The sequence below is a fragment of the Chlamydotis macqueenii genome, chromosome 3 (genome assembly GCF_036417535.1).
Source record: "Chlamydotis macqueenii isolate bChlMac1 chromosome 3, bChlMac1.mat, whole genome shotgun sequence".
Taxonomy (NCBI): Eukaryota; Metazoa; Chordata; class Aves; order Otidiformes; family Otididae; genus Chlamydotis; species Chlamydotis macqueenii.
This window is the reverse complement of record NC_141558.1, coordinates 71,118,179-71,138,820: the sequence shown is the minus strand read 5'-3', so window position 1 is coordinate 71,138,820 and position 20,642 is coordinate 71,118,179. Positions and strand designations below refer to the sequence as shown.

The 20,642-nt window shown below is 39.5% G+C and overlaps 1 protein-coding gene across 3 annotated transcripts in view; it reads right to left on the bottom strand.

Moving 5' to 3' along the window:
• The window catches only part of LCLAT1 (lysocardiolipin acyltransferase 1), a 125,264-nt gene that overhangs the window by 75,825 nt on the left and 28,797 nt on the right, over nucleotides 1-20,642 (bottom strand). For 2 of the 3 annotated variants that reach the window (XM_086744930.1, XM_086744932.1), the window contains exons 3-5: nucleotides 13,765-13,885; nucleotides 6,703-6,871; nucleotides 759-957 (exon numbers count right to left, since the gene is read on the bottom strand). In XM_086744930.1, coding sequence (XP_086601056.1) covers nucleotides 759-957; nucleotides 6,703-6,871; nucleotides 13,765-13,826 — 430 coding nt within the window. In that variant the 5' untranslated portion in view covers nucleotides 13,827-13,885. The remainder of the gene's footprint in view (nucleotides 1-758; nucleotides 958-6,702; nucleotides 6,872-13,764; nucleotides 13,886-20,642) is intronic. The other variant, XM_086744931.1, reaches the window with a different exon arrangement.

The following is a 20,642-nucleotide window of genomic DNA, read 5'->3' as shown; positions in this document are numbered from 1 at the left end:
CGACATCATAAAGTTGACGCATATCCTGCCAAAGCTAGTTTTGCATAAAACAGCAAATAAATCTAAGAGATAAATAAAATGCAAAGAGATGCTTTTATTTCAGATAAGTCTGCCTATTTATTCAGAAACCATTTGTACAACAATTTTTGGCCCATCTGAAATGATTCCTTTGAGTACGTGCAACTCAGATCTGTTTCCAGCCTGCATCACTATAAATACTGATTATTTCATATCCTGAACAGCATATTCTACGCAACCAAGTTCAATTTAAAACTACAGTTATTAAAATGAGCACTCAACTTTGCAATTGCCCACAAGGCTTTTTCTTTCTTTTTTTTAATCTTCTCAATAGCGTAAATTGAATAATGAAGAAAGAAGCCTGATGAGAGCATTTGCAACGTGGGGGGAAATAGCACCAAATCCAAAGTGTCGAAAGAGATTTTGAAGAGAATTGTAAAATCTTTTTTCATAATTTTGAGAAATGCTTTCAGTACATAAAGCAGAATTATTTTTACCTATAAGCAACAGCAGCACATGTAGTATCTTTAAAAAGAAATGTTTAAGCATTCTATGATTCTATGTAGCCCTGGTGTCCTCCCGGAGATTTATGGTTTAATCACTCAATATGCCACATATTTTACACAAATAAAAAAAATACTGAAATTGAATTTAAACCTATGTCATTTAACAGGGTATGAACAGTGCTGGGCAAAATTTACACACATTTTCCTTTCAAATTAAAGGGTTTAGTGACCTACCAAATCCCGGAATGCTTTTGAGACTGGATTTGAGACAGATTTTTTCAAGTCTGAGGTAGCTGTATCGCAGCAGGCAGTTCCACAGGAACATCCAGTCCATTCGTGTGCGATGGTTCATGATAATGACACTCCTTTCTCCAGGAACAAATCCGTCACCAGTGACAATCACCTTGGCGCCAAACACCATCTCCAGCAAGGCCTAGAAATAACATCTCAATATTACGGCTTTACTCCCAGAAGAAAAGCATCAGCCCATTAGCAGTAAAAATTAATCTGAATTATATCATTTCACTTATTCACTCACATTGCCACTGGTAAACAAACTTCTGACTGCTTTCAAATAAAGCAGCCAGCTTTCCTGCAGGAACAGTCAGCTGTTTAACAGCAGAGGAAACAACAACAGCACTTCTTAAAAAGCACTCTTTTACAATCTATGTCTGATGTTAAGCTTGGGTTTCCCTGTTTTTCCCAGAATACTATTATGTAGGAATAGAAGCAAGGGAATCAGTATGGATTGAAGAACAAATCAGTCAAAAAGGCCAGGAGGCCGGCGTGGGTGAGCAAGGAGCTCCTGGACCAACTGAAAGAGAAGAAGAAAGCCTATAGAGGGTGGAAGAGGAGACAGGTAGCCTGGAAGGACTACAAAGAGGCTGTGCGAGTGGCCAGGGATCGGGAAGACTAAAGCCCTGACAGAATTGAATCTGGCCAGGGATATAAAAAGCAACAAGAAAAGCTTCTATAGGTATGTAGGGGACAAAAGAAAGTCCAAGGAGAATGTAGGCCCCCTCCGGAAGGAAACCGGTGTCCTGGTTACCTGGGACACAGAGAAGGCTGAGGTACTCAATGACTTTTTTGCCTCAGTCTTTACCGATAAGGGCTCTTGTCTCACCACCCAAGCTGTGGAAGGCACAAGCAGGGACTGTGAGGATGAAGAACCACCCACTGTACTCGAAGAGCAGGTTCAGGAACATCTGAGGAACTTGGAGGTGCACAAGTCCATGGGACCTGATGAGATCCATCCGCGGGTCCTGAGGGAACTGGCGGATGAAGTTGCCAAGCCACTGGCCATTGTATTTGAGAAGTCGTGGCAGTCTGGTGACATCCCTGATGACTGGAAGAGAGGGAACATTACCCCCATTTTTAGAAAGGGGAACAAGGAAGACCCAGGCAACTACAAGCCGGTTAGCCTCACCTCTGTGCCTGGCAAGGTCATGGAGCAGATTCTCCTGGAAACCATGCTAAGGCACACGGAGAGCAAGGAGGTGATTGGTGACAGCCAACATGGCTTCACCAAGGGCAGATCATGCCTGACCAATTTGGTGGCCTTCTATGATGGGGTGACAGCATCGGTGGACAACGGACGAGCAACGGATATCATCTACCTGGACTTGTGCAAAGCTTTTGACACTGTCCCGCACGACATCCTTCTCTCTAAACTAGAGAGGCATGGGTTTGATGGATGGACCACTCCGTGGGTAAGGAGTTGGTTGGATGGCCAAACTCAGAAAGTGGTGGTCAATGGCTTGATGTCCAAGAGGAGACTGGTCATGAGTGGCGTCCCTCAGGGGTCCATGTTGGGCCCAGCCCTGTTCAACATCTTTGTCAGTGACATGGACAGTGGGATAGAGGGCACCCTCAGCAAGTTTGTCGATGACACCAAGCTGTGTGGTGCCGTCGACACGCTGGAAGGGAGGGATGCCATCCAGAGGGACCTTGACAGGCTGGAGAGGTGGGCCTGTGCCAACCTCATGAAGTTCAACCAGGCCAAGTGCAAGGTCCTGCACCTGGGTCGTGGCAATCCCAGGGACAAATACAGGCTGGGCAGAGAATGGATTGAGAGCAGCCCTGAGGAGAAGGACTTGCAAGTGCTGGTAGACGAGAAGCTCAACATGAGCTGGCAATGCGCCCTTGCGGCCCAGAAGGCCAACCGCATCCTGGGCTGCATCAAGAGAAGCGTGGCCAGCAGGTCAAGGGGATGATTCTCCCCCTCTACTCTGCCCTGGTGAGACACCACCCGGAGTACTGTGTCCAGTTCTGGAGCCCCCAACACAAGAAAGACATGGACCAGTTGGAGAAGGTCCAGAGGAGGGCCACAAAGATGATAAGAGGGCTGGAGCACCTCTCTTATGAGGACAGGCTGAGAGAGTTGGGGCTGTTCAGCCTGGAGAAGAGGAGGCTCCGGGGAGACCTTATAGCAGTCTTCCAGTACCTTAAGGGGGCCTGCAAGAAAGATGGGGAGAGGCTGTTCAGTAGGGCCTGTTGTGATAGGGCGAGAGGTAATGGTTTTAAAATAGAGGGGGGTAGATTTAGATTGGATATTAGGAAAAAAATTTTTACAGTGCGAGTTATAGAACACTGGAACAGGTTGCCCAAAGAGCTGGTGGAAGCCCCAACCCTGGAAACGTTCAAGGCCAGGCTGGATGAGGCTCTGAGCAACCTGATCTAGTCGGGGATATCCCTGCTCCTTGCAGGGGGGTTGGACTAGATGACCTTTGAAGGTCCCTTCCAATTCTATGATTCTATGATTCAATAATTCTATGTTTAGAACTTGGTAAGTAAAATCTAAAGAGAGACTGGCTGCACAAATAATCTATTGCTCAATATTGTCAGGGCTGGGAAGGCATCAGAAGCTGCCTTGCTTTCTGCTTGGGTCCAAAAGGTCAGCATTTTGTGCTTGACTTCCACCTGCAAAAAAGGCTAGAACCTAGCGGCAGAAAGAGCAGCGGAGAAAGAGAAATCAAAAGAAGCTTGAGCATAGTACTGTGATGTAGATCTACGTCTGTACAACTCTACAGTGCTACCTCAAAGCCTGGGCCTCCACCTCACAATTTGCAAAACGCATTAACCACCAAACAAACACTGGTATACAGGCACCTATGAAGTGCCATCCCAAAGCACAAAATAAGCCTCAAACTTGTAAAGTCACAAACAAGAGGCCAGGCAAACAGCTTTCTCGATTTCGCCTGAACAGCCTGTGATGCTAGAAGTTCACATATAAAACACGTTTCTTGCTTTACTCACTTTGAAAAGTCAAGTTAGAAATCACATGTTGGTGGTTTATCAACAGGAAAAAAGCAGGCCAGAGCTACATAGTAAGTTTAAGAGGACCTAGTTTCATAACCTGGACCGCTGGACATAAACATAAAGCTAGACTAGTTGTATATAACAAAAGAGCCCAACAGCATGCTCTGGCCACGTTCACACCACCAAAGTCTTTCAACCTCCGAAACAAGGTGGCCACATCCACATTGCCTATTCAAAATGGTTTCTGTCCCATGACCATTTCCAAATCATGCAAGGAAGTGTACAGAGGAGTGCTGGCTGGTTACAGCAAGAGACCAAGACCAGGCAAATAATTAAAAAATACAGATGACTGAATGCTAGTGCCTTGCCTTTTAATATCTAGTGAAAACACCATGGAAAGGTACAAAATCCCAAGAAATAGAGGCAGACAACAGATGCTACCTAAAGGTATGACTTAAGGCCCTAGAGTTAGGGCCACTGGTAGGACACTGTCCAATCCAGTTACAACAGAAAAAGAAACCACCAAAACGTGACTGGACATCTAGAAGAATAAACTTAACATTTGGCCTTAACATTAAAAAATGGAAGCACTTCAAACTACCTTCTTACCATCTCTTCCCATTCTTCCTCTAGAAAAATACAAAAAAAAAAAAAAAAAAAAGAGCAAAGTACGGGATTTTAAACAGAGCTCTAGTAGATAAAACAACTTTTTGTTCTGTTCATATTTCTGACACCTCTGTGTCACAGAACCTCAAAGAACACAAATTTCTCAGTTTAAGTCACCTGTAAAACTGGAATGACATTCTCACAATCGCAAATGGCTTGAGATTTCAGAACAAAAAGCATTATATGTGCCAAATATTAATAAGTCAGATCACTATAATTCTGGCAAAGGTGTTTGCTGTCAAGAGTAACTATTGACCACTGCAAAAGCAGAACAGATTGTGTAGCTCAAAATGGTAAACATCTTTTCAGAAGAGATAAGCAGCCTTTTTTTAATAGTTTAATAAGAGTCTTATTACATATTCAACATCTAGTTAAACATAATAATGAACAGATGTCCTGTCTACATATCCTTGGCTAGTATAAGCCAAACTAAACTGAAGAAGTTAAGACCCACTCACTGTCCCATCCTGCTGACTCTGCTAGAAAGGAAATAACACAGGGCAGAGGAGTAAGGTAGGTGGAAGTTTCTTATATCTACAGAGGTCAGGGTCAGAGCTTCCCTGCTGGACTCCAACTGGTCCAACATTACTTTATTGTCTAGAGACACAAACCCAAGTACCTGCTTCTCCTGACTAAGAATGGAGTAAGTGTAAGGAGAGAAAACTAACGCAGACAATGAGCCTCAAAAAGCTTGGGTGCAAAACCTTTTTGAGACCTTTTTCTTGAATGTAAATACCCGAGATTCTTAAAAGACAGAATCCTTTTCACAAAAATATTAAAATTATTTTGAGTTAGGTTCAGTGTGGGCTGAAATAAAACTTCCAGACTTCAAAAGTTACCACAAACTACTTGCAATATTCCAGAATTGTAAAGCCCAGGTAGCTAATCAAATAAAAGACAAGTATTTGATTTTGGAGAGGGAGATAAACAAGCAGAAAGGGTAAATTTTGTGACACTGTCGGTACTCAGAAAAATTTCATCATGGTAAGAAATAACAATCCCTCTATTCCCTTTACTGGTAACTATTTCTTCCTTCCTAATTTGAACACATTTAGTAATGAAGAACAGAACAAAAGTTTTCGAATATAAAACAGCTCACACCCCTTTAAAACACACAAAACAGAGAAAGTAGGAACTATTGGATAAGTAATAAAGATTAATCTTCCTTTATGCCATAATATACACATTTCTGCAAGCCAATATAGCATTTTATTTCAGAAAATTTAAACAAATCTTTAAAGGCCTAGAGGAACAAAGTCTCTTGGTTTTTAGAGAACAGATGAAGAGACAGATCCCATTCCTAATGCCTTTCCTCAGGAACAACTGAGGCAAGAGCTTTGTAATTGATTTCCTGACTCCTATAGCTATAAGAGCTTAGAGGCTGTTCAGAGGGCCTGTTGTGATAGGACAAGGAGTTCAATGGTTTTAAAATAGAGAGGGGTAGATTCAGATTGGATATTAGGAAAAAATGTTTTACAATGCAAGTTGTAGAACACTGGAACAGGTTGCCCAGAGAGATGGGGGATGCCCCATCCCTGGAAACGTTCAAGGCCAGGCTGGATGAGGCTCTGAGGAACCTGATCTGTCTGGAGATGTCCCTGCTCCTTGCAGGGGGGTTGGACTAGATGACCTTTGAAGGTCCCTTCCAACTCTAACCGTTCTATGATTCTAAGTTGATAGAGTATAAGTGAGGAAGACTTCATTTCTAGGGGAAGTTCTTCTTTTTCACCTGAAGTACTTTGTCTCTAATTCAACTACAAGGACTAAATTCTAAAAGGATTAAGTAAGAGAACAGTGAAGGTCAGCAACAATGTACCAGACAGTGAATAATTTTCCTAATTAGATAGTTGGAGCACAGTTGAAAAGAAGAGTTTATAAGACAATTCATTTAGGAAGTTTGTAATTTAAAAAATTCTCCTACTTACTAGTGCTTCACCTACTCTTCTCTGATCAGCATCTAACTGACATTGGGTGGAGATATCATGAAAAGGCCTTTTCAAGAGTACAATTAAGACATAGCATTAACTTACATATAAACTAAACTGTGGAAGAAGAGGGGGACTGTAGACAGGCACACAATCTGCAACACTGAGCTAAAACCTGCATCTCCACAGATACTAAGTATGTTAAGGCCTGTTTTGACAAAAGCATATGAAACTTTAAACAAATGAAATAAAATTAAAAGTGTTAGTGAGTAAACTAAATAATGGGATTATGAACATTTGCCCAAAACTTGGCTCAAACTGCAACTTACCACTGGGAGCGTGAGCCAAGTGGCCACAACGCAATCGGTGATCCAGCGATACCAGGCCGGTGAGATAAACATCAAAGGTAGAAAAGGACCGAGCATAAATATACTCCCAAAAAAACTTCCCAAGAATAGTGCAAGTACAAAATATATCCCTTTCCATGACACCATGGCTCTGAAAGAGAAAGTTGGCATTATGTTAGAGAGAAAATGAAAGAAATCACATAATTCTTCAAGACCATAGGTCCAGTATGAGGTAACATTCCTCCTTTTTTTCCATGGCTAACAATAAATGATGACAGTAAATGCAACCAAAATGTTCAACCTCACAAGCAGCAGTAAGAGAACGACTTTATAAACACAATGATCTGCAAGGCGCATTGGGATATGAAAGGGGTCATAAAAGTATCAGCTACATCATAATTTCCTCCACTTATTACAATATGTAGTTCCACTCTAAAATCTTCAGTAAGCTATTTTTATTATACAAAGGTATGAAGAGCTATATAACAGAACACCTGTTAGATTAAACTTTTCAGCCATTATCTCTGCCATTGGCAAAGTACCAATGTTAGCATTTTCTGAAGACAGGGAACTTTGCTTTTCGATTTCTCCATTTTATTTCTTCTTGCTAAATCCAGTGTTGCAGAAACTCAGCTTCCCCATCTAACAAGGCCCTTTCAGAAACCACTCAAACCTTGAGAGGCTGATCAGCCATTTCAAACACCAGTTCCCTTCTCATCATAACAGGGCAGGCAAGCAGCGGCTGAAACCTCCCAACTCACCCTGGCTTTGAGAATCTGCGGCTTTTTGAAGCCTGCTGTACTTCAGCTGTCCTTATCAGTTATTTTCCAGCTTATTCCAAGAAAAAGCTGATCGTCTTTCGTTTTTAAGACAGTAGTCTAGACTTGAAATACTTCAGTGTCTGTGCTATCAGCTAGAATCCCTTATTATAAATTGAAATGTACAGTGCACGGAGCTTCTTAATGCATTAAGGCAGAACACTCAGCAGTCCTCCAAGCATTTGTAACAGCTACAAGCTTTTAAAACTTAGTGGCTACTACCAGCTATGACAAGGCAAATGTGGAAATACCAATTCTCTAAATTGGGGCCTAAAAATAGACTGTTTTCATCTATTTCGGACTCAACCAATTGTTTATAAAACCAAAGGTTAAGCAGAAGTCACTTTTCAGTCACGTTACTGAATTCCTTTTTGGACAGGCTATTTTAGAAATTGTAAGAGCTTGGACAGACAGGACTTTAGGACAAGAAAAACAGGAAGCTGGTGTTTTTAATTTCAAAATGAGGAATGGAAAAGTAATCCATTAAGTCTTGTGTACTGTAACATGCAGGATTTATCTCAAGTGCGTCTTGTGCAATGTCCATAGCAATAATGTTTGCACAGTAAAGTATTCAAAAGTCAAGAAATGGCAACGCTAGTGTTGCTAGCACATGAATTTGCCTCTGCTACTTCATGTTGACAAGTAACAAGAAAGGAGCTCTATTTGGGGATATTCTTAGGTTTAACAGTTTCCTGAACCGTACATATTTGGAGGAAGGCCAAGAGAAGAGGTCATGCAAATTTGTTGATGTAAGGAGGATATAGGAAGCTGTATTTAGCCTGACTTCTGCAGCACAGCAAAAAAAAAAGAGTAATACTAAAAACAAATGTTTGCTGATAGTTGTATCAGAAATATTTTAACACAATGACATTTCAATTCAAACAAATACACATTATTTACATCCTGGAGTACAGAGCCCTCTCCTTCCTGCCAAAAGCAGGAACTAAATAACCAGCTGGCCACACGTGCACACACTAAGTGGGACCAATTTTAACATATCAAGGGATCCTCCAGGAGCACTGCACTGAAGAAACAATGCTCCAACTGCCTTCTTGAATTTGTTACTGCAAACAAATGTGTGGGGAAAGTCCAAAATAAAGGTAGCGGAGGAGAAAAGATGAAACCTAGAGAAGGACAGAAACAACAGAAAGCACAAAGAAAAGCATTAATTGCGCAAGACTAGAAGAAAAGGCCTTCTCCTGACATATCAAGATTCGAAAACTACTGCAAAAGGCAGCAGAGACTATTAAAATTCAAATTCAAATGCTGGATCTAGTCAAGCATTTTTTTTAACAAACAAACACAAAAAACCCAACTGGAAACATCTAGGGACAGATTTCAGACATGTAGTAACATCCACTAGCTGACACAGAACATGAGCTTGTTTAGCTTCAGCCAGCTGTTCTGGTCACCTCCAAGGCTGCTCAGAGCCACTGGTCACCCAGTCAGACACAATGGCATCTGCCAGACAGACACCCTGGCTACAGGCAGCTGCTGGACAACACAGAGGAGCACATTCCACTTCCAAATACTTGACAGCCGCACACAGGTAAACACAGAGTTAAGGAGCGAAGACACTGCTCTCTCATCCTCCTAGACTCTTAGGAAAACAATGTAGGCCAGGTGTTTACAGACTGAGCTTTTCAGAGTTTACACTGGTCCTTCCCTCAAATTACAGCACGGAGCCAAATATTTAAGAGAAATATTTTCTGCATTTTATGTGAAAGACTGTGTCAAACTTTTTTTTTTTTTAGATGAAAGTATCCAAGCTATGGCAAAGACCTGAGGAGGCTCTGAAGTTTCTCTTTTTCAACTCACAGCCCAGCAGCATTTTTTTAACATTACAGCATACACTTATATAAGTTACATTGCATTCCACGGGATTAAACACTGCAGTATTTATTCTTAGACACAAAAGATATAATGTGTGTTTTTAATTGATGTCATTTTTCTCTCTTGCGGACACATTTTCAAAGTGTGATACGTACCATATTTTTCTTATATATAGTACATTACATATCTTTACACATGCACACATGCATTTTATCTAGAATAATGGGTAGACTTTGTCTCTGCATTGCCTCCATCACAATAAAGCACATAGTATGCAAACAGATATGAGAACAGAAAAACAACTCTTAATGAATTTGAGCAGAACTCCAAAATAAGAAGCCTGTGACAACTTGAAGAACTTACAGCAGAGAGTAACCATCCAGTTTGCCTTCTGAAAACAATGCTTAGTAAGCTCATTTTAGGAATGAGGTGAAATTGTTAACACATTCAACCCATTTGATTTGTTTGTGGGTTTAGGTGGTGGACTTACAGCCTGGACAATAGGTTACATGACTTAAAATGCACCTGCCTACACGTCAGCTGAGAAATGTTCACATATACTCTCATTTTAGCCAACAAAGATGGATATTCATCACACAAGCTGCTTGGCACGTTGGCTGCCAACAGCACCTGCCCTCCGCTAGTCAGCAAAAGTATTTCTTTGCATGTGTTAAGAGCAGGGAGGGCAGAGAGGAGGCTGAAGCCCCAGGCTGGATTTGACACTCTCGCCAGACCAGGTGCACAGCTGAAGCGACATGCCCTCTCTAACTCACGCAGTGCCACAGGGAGCCAGCTCCAGCATCTCCTCAACTAGGAGTACAGTGTGCAAGTTCATAAACTGTACAGAGTCACCTCTGGTCAGACCAAGTAACTAGTGACAACTTTGTGTCCTACTAAAGCTTCAGTACAGTTTGGGAATTGCCCTGTCTCTGTTGTGTTCACACAGTGCTGCAACTTGCCTAACAAACCTTCTTTTCCTTGTCTTTGCTCAGCTCTGTATCCTCACCTTTTTCCCTTCCCAATAGCAACCTCTTTCCTAGCCCCACATCCCACATCTCCCACCCCGACACAGCAATACTGCTTCCATACGCACCCCATTTCCCCTCCTCCCTTGCAATTCCAGCTTGTTTGGGCAGGTGAAGAGCAGCAGGCTCCAAGTGGCCACACACCCTGCTGAAAAGGAAAGCTGTGATGCTTGAGGACTGCACGGTTGGCACGCAGGCCCAGCTACTGAGTCCTGCCAGGCCAGGCCAGATTCTGCACACTGGTGTCAGCTTGCGCGGGCACTACAAGGGCTGCTGTACCCAGTTTACCATTGTGTTAGTCACCTGAGGAACTCCCAGACACCTACTACCAAAGCCAACAGGGAACTGACTCGATTATCATCCTTTTGCATCTCTCAGCCTCTTAAACACCTAGATCAGAATTGAAGTATCTTTACAGACACGTCAGCCATCCCAAATCTAACATATGCTTTCAACAAGAGAAGTAACAGCTACAAATCAATGCACAGCACATGCCTGCAACTTCAAAACATTATTAAAAACCAAACAAATAATCTCAAAGGAAAAGAAGTACTTAATGAGGACTTGTAAAATTATCTAAAACTCTGAAAAATCTCAAAACAAAGAAAATTGGAAATTATTCATGTCAGAGGTAAGACACCCGAGAAATGAATTAAAGGATTTGACAGGAAGTCTGAATAACAGAACCCAAGCACAGATGTATTCCCTTACTGCTGCTGACAACTATCCGTAATGCAGCAATCACTCTCAGCACTGGATTTAGCATGTATTATGGCCTGTATGCATCTTAAAGTCACCTTTCATTTCCTGTGTGGGTCAGAGCTGTGGGGAGACAGTCAAAATTACTTTAAGATTCAGGCTGAAAGCTGCAAACAGTGAGAAAGACAGCATTCTTACACCGGGCTTGTAGTTCTTCATCTATTTTGTGGCAGAACTCCAAGTTATTGGGGTACTGTACTTCACATGTTCTCGTTGCCATAGCAGAAGAAAAACATGCTCTGTCTCCAGGTAACGGGAAACAGCCATTCTTAAAATACAATTTTTGTTTTATGTTTCAGTCAATTTTAAAAATTCTTGGCTACAGTGTGACAAACTACTTTCCAAAACAGATGCATTTTTGTAAACTTCATTTTTACTAGAATATTTTCTTGAAAGTATTTCAATATTCTATGCAAATAAAGTGTTAGCATAGTAACATAAAGCAGAGGCACCTTCCTGTGATTGGATTTTGGCTTGTTTTGCTTATCATCTACATGCTTTTATTCAAGGTACAGCTGGAATGAGAGAGGAACTGCAGCTTGTTATGATGATGATTTCAAAAGGTTTTAAATAACCTGTTCTCTACAGCAAAGTTTTTCTTCACAACTGCTTCTATGGCTTGTAAGCTGGCAAAGGATGCAAACTAAGGTTATCTGGTAAGAAAAAAAAGTTCTAAAATTAAAGGTCTAGAAGTTTCACATTAGTCAAGACTCACCACACACTTCACGTTTCCTTAGCGGTTCCTTGCTAATTCACAGTTCTTGTACAAATAGGTTAATTCATCTTCCAGATTCAATGTAAAAGAAGATTTAACCTACAGCATGGAATTAAGCAATGCTACCTGACAGAGTCAGCTGCCTGACAACTAGAGAGATTTTTTTAAGCACTTAATATTATGTAGTTAGCAAATCAGGTTTTATAACACTGCTGAAAAAATAAAGACATGTTCTTTAGTGCCAATAAAACAACATTGTATTATTACCGGTCAGTATGTTTTCATTCAACCAGTATGGGCAATAAAACTGTTCATTAGTTTTCAAGAACTGAATGGGGAATACTAGGCACTGGGTTTAATTCTTCTCTCAGTCAACTACCAGTGGAAAATGTAAACATTTTTTTCAATTAAAATCAAGCAGAATCTCACACGGACAGCCAGTGATGCCTTTTCTCTAACAGTTCTGCAAAGAAAGCCAGCAGTTAACTGCAAACTGACTTAATTTAGGTTTGTGTTTCCTCTAAGCATGGCAAATGAAAGAAGTGAGCCGGAAATTCCAACTCCCATATTCAATTTTGCATTCTGAAACACAATTTTCAAGTCAGAAGATATCATTTCCATTACAGGTTTTAAAACTTTTCATCTGAGTGAAGTGAATTTGACTTCAAGGAGGTGGACAAGAGGGAAACAAAGATTGCCAACTTCCCAGGTGTCCATTAAACAAGACACCAAATGAATGACCCAAACTTCTACTTCTGCACTAGTTTTTAAAGTTACTAAACAAAATTATCTAGACAGGAGAGCAGGCAGCTGGACAATCCTTCCCAGCTTGTGAGGCAAACAACAAAAGGGTCTTGGGAACCACTGAGCAGGTGGCCAAGTGACAAAATATCAGCCAGACAAAGTTTCAGTGGGAATGACACATTGTAGCAGAATGTTTTGAGTTCAATAAATCACCAGGCTTTTCTGTTTAAGCATTTTATAGATTTTTTTCCCATAACAACATTTCAAAGGAAATTTTTACCAATTCTTGCACTCAAAACAAGAAACTAGTTTCTATGTAGTATTGTATTCTGAAAAGAAAATTGCTTACAGCAAGCTTCTGTAGACTGATTCATTATATTTCCAGATCTACAACTTACCCCATTCTCTTTGATCATGTAACTTCTTACTTGTGTCACAGTTAACAGAACTTGAGAAATAGCAGCAGTTATATGGAAGCAATGACAGGAAGAAGCTGAATTATTAATTGTGCAGATATCCACTCTCATCAGTAGCCCACAAGATACAGGCAAAAAGCTCCATCAGTCCACAGACCTCTTAATGAACTACCTTTTCTTTCTGACTCTTCTCTCAGGCACTTCAGTATTTTATAGAACAACAAATATGGCACAGATCACTATCACAGAAAAAACAGGTGAAGAAACAGGCACTTGACCATTGAAACTACTTCCCCTTTATTCAGTTCTTGCATTTAAAAACTTTTAAGAGATTTAACACATGTATCATAAAACAATACAGGACAGGGCAATAAAAGATAATTATAATCACAAACCACATCCCCGACCCTCTCTAACCGTATAGCAGATATTAGCTTACACATGCACAAAGTACAATACTTAATGAGTAATTTCCGTAAATATTACCAATAAAATATGATTATTGCTGCATTTACAATTTATTATCTCTTTTATTTGTCAAGACTTAATCTGACTATTATAATTCAATAAAAAATTTAACAGAATATTTAATTTGGTCTTCCAAGTAATTGTGTCTTTCCAAATGCAAAAAAAAACCTGGCTGAGATTCTTTGCAGCACAGCCTTTAGATACTGTAAGCAGATAATTCAGTCAGGGTACAGACACCAGTCTGATGCTTTTTCACTCTTGTTTACCTGTACTCTTTCCTCTGTTGCTCCAGACAACCATTAGACCAATAAAGCTTGAATGAGAGCATGAGCTAAGGTATTTAAAATCATTTGTAAGAGGCTGTCAAGCAACAGCTACAGCTGCTTCCTGGAAAAAAAAAAAAAAAAAAAAAAAAAAAGAATGACTTATGGAAAAGTAGCATACTTTTGTTCCTTACTATATTCAGAAGGTCTAGATGAATTGACAAATTTGAGCTGCTGCAGGAAGAACTGCACAACAGCTTTTTCCTACCAAAAGCTACCTCATTTTTTATTATGCATATTGCACAGACACAAACAATTTTTAATTACTTGGTCATGGCTTTCCATGCTTACAGTTCTTCTCTATACTATCCTTCAAGTTACTGTGGCCCCACAAACCTGTACGAAACAGCAACCATTATAAGAAGAGTGATCTGGTTCACAAGTCATGAAAAATAGGTTTTGCAGATGAAGAGCAGCTGTTGTGTTCCCCCCATCTCCTTCATCCTCTGTCTTTAAATAAAACAAACCAAAAAAAAAAAAACAAAAAAAAAAGCCACAAACCACCAGCCTTGCAACAAACATGGAATAGTGGTCAGTGCTGCAGTTTTCATGTAAAACCTGCTCTAAGCCCAGTACACTTTACAAAAAAAAAAAAAAAAAAAAAAAAAACAGAAAACAAACAAAATACCAACCTACTTGCAGTTAACAGCTGGCAAATCTAAGTCCTCTGGTTTTAGACGTCTACAACAAACCAAAAAGCTGGCCACCTTTGATAGGTAACAAATCCAAGTGAAAATCACAAAAAACAGATTAAAAGTTCCAGTCTGTAATTGGAGATGTTACAAAGCAATAAATCTTTTTTTTTCACCTCCATAAGAGCACCCCAACACTTGAGTTCACAGCTATTCTTGGCAGGGAGGGGTGGCATTTGTAATTTCAGAAGTTCCTATTTCACAATAAAATCCTCAGCTGGGGAAGAGAAATCAAGGACTCCATGCTGAAGAACAGTTACACAAAGCCAAAACTAGTAGAGTACTCAGTGGAGTATCTTAAAATCTCTGCCGCTGGCGTTGAACCAAAATCACTCCCTGAGAACAGTGAAAGCTCTTCATGTTATTGATATGCACTGCAACAGATCCTGAACATACAATTTAAAAAAAAAATGTTGAATTTCCAAGGTTCTAAAAACTTTGCTGTGTTCAGCATTTCCAACATAAACTCTTTTCTCACCCTACTTACAGAACAGTAACTCACAACTCCCTTCTGTGTAAGGACACATCCATGAAACTTCTAATGACTTTTCTACCCTCGTCAAGACAGAATTCTCTCATTGGGATAACAACTCGAAATACAGATGGATATGAACAAAATTCAAACATCCTGTTCAACAAGCTATGAAAACCACCAACCATCACTAGTATAGTAACAGCATGACAGAAAATTTATGCTAACTCATATGATTCTGAAGAGTGCAATAAAAAGGGAGGACGAAAAAGCAGACTTTCAGAGGTCTTAAGCAAAGCATCCAACTTGGAGAAAGTTTCAGAGAGCTGTGACCATCCTTTACAAAAACCTCTCTCTGTTATAGAACAGAATATATTAACCCAAATAATTCCTCCTTTTCCAGTTATAATGTATGCTACAATTTAATTTGATTCTGGGTGGGTAATATTACAGCATGGGTTTTTTGTGTTTTTGTGGGATTTTTTAAAATGTCTTTTATACTATGACAGCCATCACCTGTAAAACAGCAGCAATTGCTGAACTACTTTATTCCTTTTCTTAGTAGCACATTATATCCTGTAAAACTTCAGCAGGCCCCATGCTAGAAATCTCAACAGCAAACTTACTGAAGCCAGTGAGTGTCCACCTAGAATCAACTGCAAGATCGGATTATGGATTCTACCTAATCTCACAATTGTTAAAGAAAAGAAAAACTAGAGACGTAGCTTCATTTCCCTACCATGTAAGTAATTCTGGCTAAACAGTGCCTCTACAAGAGATGGAGAACAGTGCCTACAGACAAATTTATGTCACTTTTTTTTTTTTAAATTACAGTAAAGATAAATTGCTATTATCAATTGTATATAACTCTGCCAAGCCTTTGAGCTTGTGCAACCGCCTCAGGCTTTTAAAAATATATTTCCAAGACAAATAACAAAGAAAAAAAAAATTTGGAAATAATGTTAAAAGTGTCCTAGCCACTTAATTGGAAAATTCCATGCTTTAGAGAATCTGAAATTTTGCAGAGCTGACTTCGTATCAGAAATACACAGCACTTCGAAGCATACTTACACATTGGCAAATATCACATGTTTATAACAACTTTAAAAGCCACATAAATTGTAGTTTTCTAGTGAGTCATGCTTACAGGCTGGCTGCTTTCCAAGGTAAGCATAGTAGAAACAGTAGATCAGTTACCTGGAGGCTTCAAAGCAAAAGAGGAAAAATGCAGTAGTTCTGCAGAAAATTTACAAACGTTTCATTCCCACCAGAAGCAGCAGAAACAGTTTATTTGTATTTGTTCCATTTCTGGACATGAAATCCTCTTCTCATTCTACTAGGTTTTGGTGAAGACGGAACATCCAAAGCAATATAGTCAAAAACATTGCCAAGCTAGTGTCCCACTACTAACTAATAATATTCCTGCTTCAAGACCTTACAGTAACAGATGAAGTTCTGCTGTGCTTTTTGGAGCCTTCTAGAGAAGTCTTCAAATCTCGTTTGCGTAGCTCACAAGCAGGACCAGTCAACAGCACATCTGGATATTTCCAAGATTACATTACAAACCAGTGTTAAGGACTGCAGCTTAACCCTGTCTTCAGCTCTGTAATTCTTTCTTTTCACCAGCTACAAAGGGAAGCTTCCCTTCTGACAGTATTCCAAAGGGACATCCTCAGGGCTTCGAGTCAATCCAGGTCTTCAAAACCATTTCTAGCAGAGCGTTGCATTTCACAGTGTAAACTCTTCCTTTGTGCATTTGTGTAGTGCTGTGCACAGATGTAAGCTTTGCCTGGGAAGACGCACGGCTGAGTTAGAGGATCTGTACTTGAACTAATAAAGCTCCGAGGCTCAGCAGGGATTCTCAGCCCATGCACAGCAGCAGGCTGATGCAGATAAGTTGCTTCTGGTTCCAGGGCTACTGAATCTGATTCTATAAAAGACACAACATTTTTCTTCAAACTCTAAGTGTTCTCAAAGCCATAAAATGTTTTACCAATACAGTATACTAAAACAACTCATGTTTCTTGTTAAAGTTGAATGGCTTTGGTCTCTCAAACACACAGGAAGATACAAGCTATAGTTTGATTCTTCCATCAGAAGAGAAGCTTTGTTTTATATACATATACACACACAAACACACACACACATATGCGTATACATAGCACTCAGTGCTATTGACAAATGAACAACAAAATGTTTTGCATGAACATTTAGAAAGGTCATTTTATCCCATAACAAATTACCAGTATCAGAAGCTAAATAAAGTAATTCAATGCTAAAGTAACCAGGGAAGTTATCTGCCAGTGCTTATGCAATACTTCACTAAGCTGCCAGAAGACAAATGGAAAAAAGTGGTATCTAAGACTAAAATTTTTTAGCTTCTTAGCGTTGTATTATGTAAAATAGTAGCTCATTTGAAACAGAACCTCAGTTTCTAATAAAAATTGCCAGAATTGAAAGGAGCTTACAAAAAAAAAATTACAAGTGGTTTAATAGGTGTTATGTTTCCCATCACAAAGAGCAAGTCAATGTTACAGTAAGAATGAGTTTCAAGTCAGCTGCAAATATATTTGGCAGTTGCAGATTCATTAGACAGACATGCTGTGGCGGACACATAGATGCTAGGCAATTCAAGAACAAAGTATCCACGAAATAATTACAGAACAGCAAGTGACCCAGTCAGGGAAATAACCCATTATAGCTATTCAGGGACTACTAGATTTTACACGTGAGTAATGCTCTAGCTTAACAAGAGCTATTAGGGAAAAAAGGAGAGGAAAGAAGGAAAGCCTCACAAGAGCTATAGATAAAGAGCCTCCCACACACACCTGGGGCATTGTTATAGACCAACTGACCACTTCCAGTCTCCAACTCAGTACCGCTGACAGTTGCAACAAAAATGCCTTAAAAGCTGCAAAGTGATAAAGGAAAGGAACAAAAAGAAAGAACAACTTCTAAAAGATCGATCGTTGAAGTAAAAAACCGTTTGGATAGTTAAGGAAACTATGCTGCTCATACCTCAGGCCTGAGAGACCAGAAGATAAAGAATACTCTGACCTCCACCAAAACTATCATGTAGAAGATAAAGGAGACAGGTGACAAGGCAGACATAGTGTGGAGAAGGTTATTTATTGCTATCCCCTCTCTCCCTTAAAAGAAATAATAATTTAAAAAAAAGAATCTAAATGGAAATGCAACAACTCAATATTTGTACCAGATAAATCATATCCAAAAAAGGAAGATATAATCCAGATTTGGCTGTGCAGATCATGCTACCAGAAATATCTAAATCGGGAATCTTCTCATAGCAGTTTCTGTAGTCATGGAACATGTTTATTATCAGCTGTAGCTAGACTTTTCTTTAGGGCCAGACAGATTTTAAGTTAGTGATCTAGCAATTAATTATAAGGATTTTTCTCCCCCCCCCTTTTTTTTTTCTCCTCTCTTGCTATAAGAATTTATCTTCCAAAAAGACCTAGCCTTCTCTCAGTTATTCCGAAGTGGGAACACATCCTGGCACATGCTTGCTCTTTTACCAAGTGCCCTGACCTTTCAGAAAAAAAAAAAAAAGGTTATACAAAAATACAGAATTCCTGGAAAGAATCTGCTATTTCTGATTAGCATGCCAATATTGCAAAAACAGAAGCCAGAAGAGCTTATCTTCAAGCTGTAAAATATGCTCATTAATAAGTGAAGTACCTGGGCAACTGGCTAAGGATATATACAAGAAAGCACATACATCTTTCTAGCTGCATTTGCAGAGGAATTCCCAAACACAATCACAGCTCTTAAAATGCCTTTAATGAGTTCATTGCAATGGGCATTGCGGAGGTGGTATTTTTATTGGGGAAATTATAAATCATGAACTGGTCAAAAACAGATGCTCACGACATTCTACTTCCCTCTCTTCCTCATCAGTCTGAGGCTTCTCCCTGTGTCTTCAGAAAGTACTCCCAAATAACCAAAGGACAGTATATTTTTACATACTTGGGCACTTTGCATTCAAACAATAAAGCCTCAAGAAAATTAGTCCACTTCTGGCATGACTCAAGGAACGCTGAAGTTAAGAAAAAACACCACAAAACACAGCTACAAAGTTGAACACAGAAGCACCAGCATTAAAAATAACAGCATTAACTATGAAATATTCTTATGTCCCAGAGCTAAGCAACGTTTTTTATCTGAGCATGGAACAGACAGCTATCTTATCCTATAGAGAGATGTTCAGCTCCAAAATATTTTTGTTGCCAATATGACCATCAAGCAAACAAAGAGTAGCGATGGCAAACGATGCAACACAAGGATCGAAGACAGAGTATCACCTGAAAGCTATTCATTTATGCTAGCATAAGTAAATACCAACAAAATATGGAAACTATTTAAAGAAATTATAGTTACAAGTCCTTCATCAAACAAGGAACAGTAAAATTCTTCCAACTCCTTACTAAAATGTTATGTATTAATCAACTAGCAGTTGGGTCAACTTGCCATCTTTCTCAGAGGCATAAAACCAAGACGACATGCAGGGACGCTGCTTTCCAAGCTCATGGGCAGAATGAAGAGTATGTGAATTTCTATCCTAGTGGAGGCACCTAATGAGAAACACTCACTGCTATATACCTTAACTCATACTGAGCAGGGTCTTAAACCTAATTCTCCACAACGGCACTAAGAGCCTCAGCAACAAGCAAGGCAAGGGTCCTGCCCCTCAGAGTTCTGACTTCTCCCCTCAGCAGATCCACATTGAGCGGCGACTGAGGTAGTAACACCTCTGAAAAAGTTAAGTTGTGATTAAGTTAAAAACTCCTATTTTTGACTTTCACAGGGGGATATATGCAGACACTTCTTCCAATCTTAACACTAAATATGATTTCTTGGATGTACTTGGATCTGAATTTATGCAAGAGTACTGTCTTCCCATGAGGGTTTCACTTAATACGTAGATGGCCTTAAAAGCTCTCCACAGAAATGCATTGAGAATTATATTGTTTTATTTAAAGATTAATAATACATTTTTAAATAGAAGATAAATGTTTGCAACTTCTACTGTGATATCTACAAATGTGCTGTGAGAAAAATCTCAGGCTATTATAGTACCAATTATATACTTGGATTAACACAAATAACTTACATGAAGCCCATAATTTTTAAAGTCTAAAACATATCATTTTTAATTTTACGTAAAGTTGCTTACCACTCAAAACTTTCCTCTCACACAGATGATTTTTAACTGCTCCTGCTGTTGTTGCAGATTAACAGCCAGAGAGAGAGGACAGAAAGAACCAAAACAACACAGCAGTGGGAATAGAGGAACATACTATGTCAAAGTGAAAGCCTAGAGCTACTGGAAAGCCGTTTATTACAGCTAAGCAAGGCAAAACAACATGCCTTTAACAAAGACAATTTGAAGCCAATTACAACCCAGAAGATTAATATATTGACTCAGGCGTACATGAGGTTGAGTTTTCCATAACCCATTTTTCCCAAGAACCCTTGTCTAACTCACTGAAGGATGAGTAAAGTTGGTTGTAAAAAAGTTTTCAAAAGTACAATAAGAAGAAAATTTCAAAACAACTTGAGGAAACACAGATTCCTGCTGAGCCCAGAGTTTTCAACAACAGCTACGATTTATTATATTGTAAATTTTTTTTCAACAT